Source organism: Myiozetetes cayanensis, unplaced genomic scaffold (assembly GCF_022539395.1).
Source record: "Myiozetetes cayanensis isolate MyiCay16 unplaced genomic scaffold, myiCay2020 scf10, whole genome shotgun sequence".
In the NCBI taxonomy this organism is placed as follows: domain Eukaryota; kingdom Metazoa; phylum Chordata; class Aves; order Passeriformes; family Tyrannidae; genus Myiozetetes; species Myiozetetes cayanensis.
The window spans coordinates 33,506,226-33,515,228 of record NW_026086605.1 but is presented as its reverse complement, the minus strand read 5'-3'; the positions used below and the strand labels follow the sequence as shown (position 1 = coordinate 33,515,228).

At 51.3% G+C, this 9,003-nt stretch overlaps 1 protein-coding gene and 1 non-coding gene across 2 annotated transcripts; both read right to left on the bottom strand.

Annotated features, from left to right (window-relative positions):
• Window positions 1-8: 8 nt before the first annotated feature.
• CWF19L1 (CWF19 like cell cycle control factor 1) lies at window positions 9-8,022 on the bottom strand. The gene is given in 15 exon segments (XM_050339271.1): window positions 9-153; window positions 279-376; window positions 1,259-1,378; window positions 1,770-1,979; window positions 2,849-2,928; window positions 3,655-3,766; window positions 4,641-4,769; window positions 5,160-5,244; window positions 5,383-5,501; window positions 5,882-5,919; window positions 5,922-6,095; window positions 7,116-7,217; window positions 7,513-7,591; window positions 7,760-7,844; window positions 7,997-8,022. Coding segments are annotated over 15 exon segments (1,596 nt in total). The 5' UTR covers window positions 8,017-8,022.
• On the bottom strand, window positions 1,546-1,685 carry LOC126634924 (small nucleolar RNA SNORA12). Its single transcript, XR_007627468.1, has one exon. It is a non-coding gene; the product is annotated as a small nucleolar RNA SNORA12 (small nucleolar RNA).
• Window positions 8,023-9,003: the final 981 nt, after the last annotated feature.

Here is a 9,003-nt window from a genome sequence, read left to right as displayed (position 1 = left end):
GCGCCGCCTCAGTCCCGGAGGGAGAAGTCGAAGGGCTGGAAGTCGCGGCGGAAGGCGCGGGCCTGCGCCGCCTCCTCGGGCCGCGGGGCCGCGCACTGCCGCCAGTCCGCCCGCTCCGGCAGCGCCAACAGCGCCGCGCTCGCCAGCACCGCCCTGCAACACAGCAGCGACACATCACCACCGGCACAGCATCGCCGCCGGCACAGCATCGCCGCCGGCACAGCATCGCCGCCGGCACAGCATCGCCGCCGCGGGGAGGGGGCCGGGGCTGCACCCACCTGCCGAACTGCAGCGGGAACCGCCCGCGGATGCGGTGGAACAGCTTCTCCCCCGTGTCCAGCTCCACGTAGAAGTACGGCATCCCCGGCTGTGCCACCTGCAGGGACAGCGGCGGGACCCGTTGGGAATCACGGAATCCGTTCGGCTGGAAAAGGCCTCCGAGACCATCCAGCCTAATCTGGGACCCATCACCACCACCTTGTCACCCAGCCCAGAGCACTGAGTGCCACGTCCAGTTGTTGCTTGGACATCTCCAGGGATAGGGACTCCACCACCTCCCTTCCAGTGCCTGACCACACATTACATGGACAAAGGTGGGAAGAGACACTGGCTCTAAGAAGAGAGCAGATGTGTCCTATCTTCTCTCTCTTCAGAGAGCAAAGGTACCTCTTCACAGGCACCTCAGAGTGACCTGCTGGAGAGGGATGGTGGGAGTTCAAACAGCTCCTTCCATAGGGATGGGTCACTTCCTCTGGGAGCACCAGGGGATGATGCACCCTGAGCACTACTGGAATATTTTTTGTGGTTTAATTCTGCAGTGACCGCAGTCATTAAGGGAGAGAACTGGGCAGGTCTGCTCAGACAGGTCTGGTCATTCTTAACCTCAACTGGGTCACCCTGGACTAGCACAGCAGAGTTTTAGAGGAAGAGGCCACGCTCCCATTCCTCAGCTGAGAAATCAGCCTGTCAAAATCAGAACCTAAAACTACCTGATGTGCTGAAAAGAGGGCTGATGTTTGGTACCAGAATGAATAAATTCAGCAAGCCCTGCACATAGCTTGGAATCATCTTTGGCTAAACAATGTATCTGTACATCTTCATGGGAACTTCCTTCGGAGCAGAATCCATCTGGAACATCCCCAAATAAAGTCTACTCTGCCTCCAACAGCTTAACCGTACCCCACGAAGTGACCTCAGGGGGAAACAGGAGCCTAAAGCAGGACAGAGGGAAAGCAACAGGTGAAGTGTTGCCTCATACTTGCGTGATATCCGAGTGCTCTGGGATTTCTAACAATTCAATCTGTTGTTCCTGTGCTTGTGTAATAAAAGACTCTTTAATGTCTTCAGAAGTGCAGAGGTCCAGTGGGACAGGGATCACCTGGAGAGAGAGGGCATTTCCATAACAAGACAAGACAAAGAGGGCCCTTGCAGAAAGCCATCAGTGCATCACTGGAGCTGCTGTGCCCCTCAGTACAGCTCAGCCTCATCACACGAGACAGGGGAGCACCCGTCTCTACAGGCTTAAACTTATGAGATGATTTTTTTTTCTGTAGGAGCTGAACAAATTGCTGAAAACTGAAAGCTTGAAGTTCTCAGCGCTGCCCTCTCCTTTCTGATCTCTGTGGTAGTTCTGGTACAGTTCTGATGCACTCACAGATCTGCCACACACAGAAACCACCACAATAAACCCCTAAGTGACTCTTTCACTTCACGTGGGGTTTATATTCAGTGCGAGTTTATGTTCTCCCAGGGTGACACCCAAACCATACCTGTAGCTGCAGATGCTGACTCCTATAGTTTCTTTCAAACAGGACATATCTCTTTCCCTTGCTTCTGAAAAACTCCTTTAGGGCAGCCTTGTACTTGGTCACTTCTTCCAGCACCTCTGAGGACAAGTCCACCACTGACTGATAGTGCCCAATAGGCAAAATCAGGACATGGTCAGGCAACAAGCCCCCTTTGGCCAGGGCAAGGTAGCACTAGAGTGAAACAATACACACCAGTTACTCCCTGCAAGCAGCACACACTCGCCATGCCGTGGGAGTTTACTCTCCACTCATTCCAGTATCCCACAACCTCAGGAACAGGAGAGTCTTCTCCTTTACGGTGCTTATTAGGGATGGTTTATTAGCAATTTTATTTGAGTTTCTTTTTATGCTGAGTTTATTAATTACTAGAGGAATGAGAGAGAGGGACTGCCAAAGGACAAAAAAAAAGAACTTTTGAATGCCAGAGAATTTCTTGTCTGCAGGAAAGCAGCTGAGTGAACTTCACCACTGTGGCCAGAATTTCTTAACTCTGACACGAAAATCCATTTAAAATTTTAAATTAAGCCTGTGGATAAACCTGTCCCTGTAGCAGTTTGAAGTGGACTGTGCTATAGAGGAGCAATAGCTTTAAGTGAAGTGTATGAATCAATCACTCATTCAATTATTGAATTAATCTCCAAGATGTGCTATGAGATGTTGACCTGGAAGGTATCTTCTGTTTCATCTGTACATAACCAACCTGGGACCAGTCATCCCAGGGAGATCCTGCACAACTCCAGACACAAAGCAAGTCCCAGTTCACTCTGAGCTCTAGCTGGAAACGTTCTGCCAGATGGTAACATAGGGCTGGCACAGCAAAAGGGGCTCTGACACCAGAATCCAGCTCTGCTGCCATAGCAAAACTGGGCCACGCTTCACTTTAAAGAGTTTACACTTATTTCTTTTGTAGAGGAGATACAAAGAAACTGAAAACAAACCCAAGAGCGATTGCAAATAAAGTTAGTTTGGGTTTTTTTTCAAATTGGAGACTGGTATTCTACATTGCCATGTCTCAGCATGACTCTGACACGGGTACTCACGTGTGTGCCGATACTGACGACCAGGTGCTTCTCCACCTCTGGGCTGGCCAGGCAGAACCAGCAGGGCCCCGTGGGCTGTGCTTTTTGGGGAAAGGAAATGAGGATTAGCACGAGGCATATTTGTCAGAACACAGAAGACCTGTTGTTTTCCAGCCACCCTTCCCAGGTGATGAAGTGCTGAAGGTGTCAGAAGGACACAGCTCCTGGAAGCAGGTCTGGCCAGGAGACTGGTGCCTCTGGGAAATTCCAGCAGGAGAGGAGGTTTAAGTCACACCCTGCTGACTGCCATTCTCTAACCTAATGAAAGGGCAGTGATTCCAGGAGTTCAGTAGTTACAGCTCACTAATAAGAAAGCACCAGTAAATTAAAACAAACAAATCCCACTGAGGTAAAATCACTGCCTAGGTACAGACAAGGGCAGAGGCTGTCAAACACACTTGTCAGTTCTGGCCTATTCACACATCAGAACACCTGGATTCACACCCAAATTGCAATACCTGAGCTGAGCTTTGTCACATTCAGAAGCTAGTCTGGTTCAGAGGGTGAATGGCATCAGCCCAGACACAACCACCACGGACCCAATGAGCCTTTAAACTATGCTTTTGACTCTTCTTTCACCTATTGAAACGTATTTTCCCTTGGAAACAGGAGTCCCTTCATCCTCCTGCATTCCCCCACCGTGCCTGGTGCAGTGACAGAGCTCCCTGGCAAACTGACATATCCAGCTCAGCAGCCTGAGGAAGGTGGAGGGACATGATCCAAGGGTTCGAGGGAAGAGCTCAGGAAAAAAGCAGCCTCATACTTACGGGGTTTCTTGGCTTGCTTGGGTTGGGAGTCCCCTCCCTGTTTCCCATCTAAGGGACGTTTCTTTCCCTGATGCTTGTTCAAGTCAAAGAAAAACTGACAAGCTGGTTCTTCCTGTACCGAAAATGAAAAGCAAAGCCCGTTAGATCTGCATCCCAGAGCGTGACAGTACATGCAGGAATTAGAGTTTTCCTGAAGAGGTTTTGTGAAACACCTTCGAAAAGCATCAACATCACAGAATCACCAAGGCTGGAAAACCCCTCCAAGATCATAAAGTCCAACCTGTGACTGATCCCCACCTTGTAAACCAGACCAGAGCACTAAATGCCACATCCAGTTGCTCCTTGAACTCCTCCAGAGATGAGGAATCTACCACCTCCCTGGGCAGCCCTTTCCAATGCCTGACCACCCTTTCTGTGAATAAATTCTTCCTGACTACCCTGGAACAGAATGAACTGAGCTCCCCAAGTAATGCAGCACACATGACACCCTGCCCTGTATCTAACAGGCCCTACTAAAAAATCTGTCCCCATCTTTCTGATAGTTGAAGATTTTAAGATTGAAAGGCCACTCCCCAGAGCCTTCTCTTCTCCAGGCTGAACAGCCCCAGCCCCCTCAGCCTGCATCCAGAGCAGGGATGCTCCAGCCCTCGGAGCATCTCCATGGCCTCTTCTGGACCTGCTCCAGCAGCTCCACGTTCTGGTTATGCTGGGGGACCCAGAGGTGGAGGCAGCACTGCAGGTGAGGTCTCACCGGAGCAGAGCAGAGGTGCAGAATGACTCAGCCCGCCCTGCCCAGGCTGTGGGATGAGCCCAGCACACGGCTGGTCTAAGAAGGGGCCCACCAACCAACTCCCACTCATCGCATCCGTACAGCGGGGCTGTTGCAAACAGTTTACACAGAACCCTGGAGTTTTTTCAGAGATATCCCAAAGGGAGAGCCAAACAGTGTTCCAAGAGTGCCCAGAGGGAGGAGCCTAGGGCGGTACCTCTGCCTTGGCCTTGGCGGCCTCCTTGCGCAGTTTCCGGTAGGGATTTTCGGTGACGTCCTGCGGCTGCTTCACCAGCTCCACGGGATCCATGGAGCTCATGGGCACGATGCTGAAGGCATAGAGGTACTGCAACAAGCACAGGGGGGCTCAGGGGCAAGCACTGTTCACTGAAGGGATCATACACCAGCACAGCTCAGCACATCAGGGCATGGAAAAACACCCCCACTGTGCCAGGGTCCCACCCAGTGCAACCAGGAGTTTATGGAGCGCTCCCAAGGTGCTGCTTTCACTTTAAAGAAAGACGAATAGCACCAGTGTATCCCACTTGATGGAGACACAACCTAGATACTTGCCCATTTCCAGGCCTTCTTTCTGTACCTATTGCTCAAGTGAGATAGACACCTCCACTTCAGCCAAGCTTTTAAGTCCTGATGCTGTCCCTCAGTTAGCCAAAGCTAGGCTTACTGCCCTACAACTGTACTTGACAAGAGAAAAAAGATTCAAGGGCATCAGTACCTTTTTCTTGCTTGTATTGCCAACATCAGCAAGTGCAATGAACCTGGTCACGTGCTGTGGGGTCTCCTGTAGCACTGTGTGATTTCTGTAAGGAAGCAAAACATGGCTCTATAGGTACATAAAGCACTGAAAAGACACTCAGACAGCACGTCAGCCTTCCTGTGTTCTTTCAAAACAGAAGTCTTACCGGAAAACAAATGAGATTTCACAAGATTTTACAAACCTGTAAGGAAGTCTTTCGTAATAGGCCTTCTCCAGGGCAGCAAAATGGTACCTTGGTTTGAGACTTGCAGCCAGATCTGATACCAACTTGGAGCCACATTTCTTGGTGTCTATTTCTCCCTGCAAAATACAAGCCAAGTTTTATGTGAACCTGTCAGGGTGCAGCCAGAAGAAACAGTGTTATACAGAACTACATGTTGGATGTGTAGTGTAGTGGTTGCCATTCCCTGGAAGTGGGGGGAAAAAAGCCCAGAGGGTTTTATCTTTTATTGCCAACCAGAGCCTACTCATTTATTCCACTCTGTGTACTCAGAGTTTGCATCCATTTGTTTCATCAATCCAAGTCTGTCACGATCTCAGTGCACAAGGGAATCTTAAAAGACATGCATTATCATCTTATAAGAGAATGCATAACATAAGACCAAGATCAGGGAAGATTTTTTATGCTTTTACACTGAGGATCTTTTTGGATGTTGGAAGAAACTGAGAGCCCCACTCACCGCGCTGTTGGCAAAGGTGCCCACGTCTCTGGGCCAGGGGAGGTCAGCAGGATGTCCACTCCTCTGAAGTTTGGGGTGGATAGCAGGGATGTTTTGAGCTCTGCCACGTCCTTGGCACTGAAGCTGTGGGCGGGAGCCGGCTGCTCCTGCGCCTCCGTGCCGCTCAGGTACGCGATGTGCAGCCCCGAGCAGCCGCTGAACACGCCCCGCCGGCCTGCAGGGACACAGCCACTGCTGCTCCAGGGACACAGCCACCCACTGCTCCAGGGACACAGCCACCCACTGCTCCAGGGACACAGCCACTCACTGCTCCAGGGACACAGCCACCCACTGCTCCAGGGACACAGCCACTCACTGCTCCAGGGACACAGCCACTGCTGCTCCAGGGACACAGCCACCCACTGCTCCAGGGACACAGCCACTGCTGCTCCAGGGACACAGCCACTGCTGCTCCAGGGGCACAGGGCCAGGCCCAGCACTCCTGACACAATGACACTGCCCTCACAGGCAGCTTGTCTTCTGTGCCCGGAGTGAAGTCCCCGTTTAGCTCAAACCCAACCCTGAGGACAACAGAGCTGCTCAGACAACCCCCAGCTTCTTTACTCCCTGAAAGAGCTGCTCAGACAATCCCCAGCTTCTCTCTGCTCCCTGAAGCATCTGCTCAGACAATCCTCTGTCTTTTCTCTGCTCCCTGAAGCAGCTCCTCAGACAACTCCCAGCCTTCTCTCTCCTCCCTCCTATCTTGCTTCCCCAAAAATCCACCCAAAAGCTGAGTGAAAAAAGCCAATGCAAGTCCAACTACTTGTTAGATTGTTGGTCAATGGTTTTTCCTTTTAGCTTTGGTACAGTTTCATTACCTTCAGCTGACACTTGTGGCTGTACTGGAGTAGCAAAGGTAACACAGCAAAATCATATTGAAGGACAAAACCTTTCCCACACAGAGAGAGCAAAGGAGATGCTCTTAAAGAACAGGCTTTTTCAGCCACTGTTCCTTTTGGTTGGCAAGTGCAATGTTAGAGGAACAAAAACAAAAAAACACAAATAATCAAGGCTTTCCTTCATGTTTTACACAGATTTTTGTATTGAGTTCAACTCCAGTCTGAACCACAGGGAAAAAATGCCACCTTGAAACTTCTAGAAAAAGGAAAGTGTTGAATGGGAAGATCAGAAAACACTCGTGAAAGCCCCAGGAAGCAAATGCAACTCCCTGATCCCAAAGCCCCTGCAGCCTTACCCAGGTAAGTGATGTTCTCAGCCAGCTCACAGCCACTGACGTCTGGAAAATAGCTCAGGGTGTCCTGGTTGTTGGCACCCAGCACGTAGGTTGGGATTGGAGCTGAGAGAGAAAACCTCCTGCAGTCAGTCAGCTTTAATTCCAGTGCCCCAGCACAGGTCCAGTCCACACTTCCCAGGAATCACAGCGGAAAGCATGTCCAGGCAGACCTCCCACCCCACCCTTGCTCCCTAAGGAGCACCAAGTGCAGGACAAGGACCCTTCCTGGAGAACAAGTCCCCAGACCTGGAGTAAGATTAGCTCCAAAGTGATCCACAGCCCTAAAACGGGGACGTTCCCCAGGCCATGCTGACAAACACCGGAGCACAGAGGCAGGGACACGACCCTCCCTCCTTACCTTTCTTGGCCCCCGTGCGGTACTCGGCCCATTCTGCCTCCGAGGAAGAGCCGAAGAAATTCCCGACACACAGGAGCATCTGAAAGCACAGAGAAAGGCAACCTTTGCCGCTGGAGCACGGACAGAGGGCACACAACGCTTCGCTGGAATATCAAACACTGCGACTGACCCGGGCCCGCCATCCCGGCACGGCAACCCCCCGGGAACGGGAACCCCCGGCCCCGCGCCCCAAGCCCCCGGGCCTTACGTCGAAGCGGCCGCTCTTGGCCTGGACGGCGCGGACCCGCCCGAAGATCGCATCCAGCCGCCCCTCCACGTCGCCACACGCCAGCCTGCGGGACACCGCGCGTCAGCTTCAGCGGCCTCCCCCCTCGCGGCCACCCCCGTTCCGTCCCATCCCCTCCCCTCCCTTCCATCCCATCCCATTCCATTCCATCCCATCCCATTCCATCCCCTCCCGTCCCGTCCCGTCCCGTGCACCCACACGCGCAGCGGCGCCGCCATGGCGGAAATGCCCGTCGCGAACCGCCCGCCCCTTCCGGGTGCTCCCCGCTCAAGGTTCCGCCGCGTCCCGCCCGGGCACCGACCAATCCCGGCAAAAACACCGGGAATCACCGGGAAAGAATAAATCCCGCTGTCCGCAGGGAAGCGCGGGGGAGGCCGGTCTGCCCCTGGGGACCCTCGGGTGTCAGAGGGATGCGAAGGGCACAGCAGGCTGGAGGGGGACGGGAAGAGTTTTTGCTGGAAATGCAAAGCGAGCTGAGCCAGCCACGGCTTCCTCGGGTGAAAAGGCAAAATCCCAGCGGAAAAAAATGGAAAGAATGAATTGAAGTATTTTCTATTAACACCCTTTGATTACTGCGTCCTTGTCTTTCGGTGTTACCACTGAAATTTGGAAAGTGCGTGAAGAAGTGATCTGGTAAGGGAGGGGTCAGTGTCAGAACTGGCTGAAATGATCACTGCAGGTGACTACTGAGCTACTATTATAATAATTATTATATGTTTATTATACATATTGAGATATATTTTAATATCTTTTATTACTACACTATCATTATTATTACCACCACTTAATGAGGTTGTGAACACTGACACCAGGAGAACTCTCCAGTAATGGTAGACAACAGCTTTTATAATATATTTATAATGCTTTATAAATAATAATGTCTTATAATCAAATAATACCTTACAGAGGTCTTTTTAAATGAAATTTTTAGGTGTTTTTCCAATGTCTGCATTCTCTAACCCAGAGCTGAAATCTGAGGTGATGCTGCTGGAGTTTATTCCCTCTTTGATATCCAGAGTGAAACGTTCTACATTTCAACAGTCACAGGAAACGTAAAATAACATCTTTTATTTTATGTATTTCTCCGGACCTTTCAAAGTGCGTGCGCTGCTTGTGTGGCATTTAATTATAGGGCCCCTGAGTTTTGTTTGGATATGTACAAACACTTTCCTGTTGTCACAAAGGGCACAGCCTGGAAGGAAAAA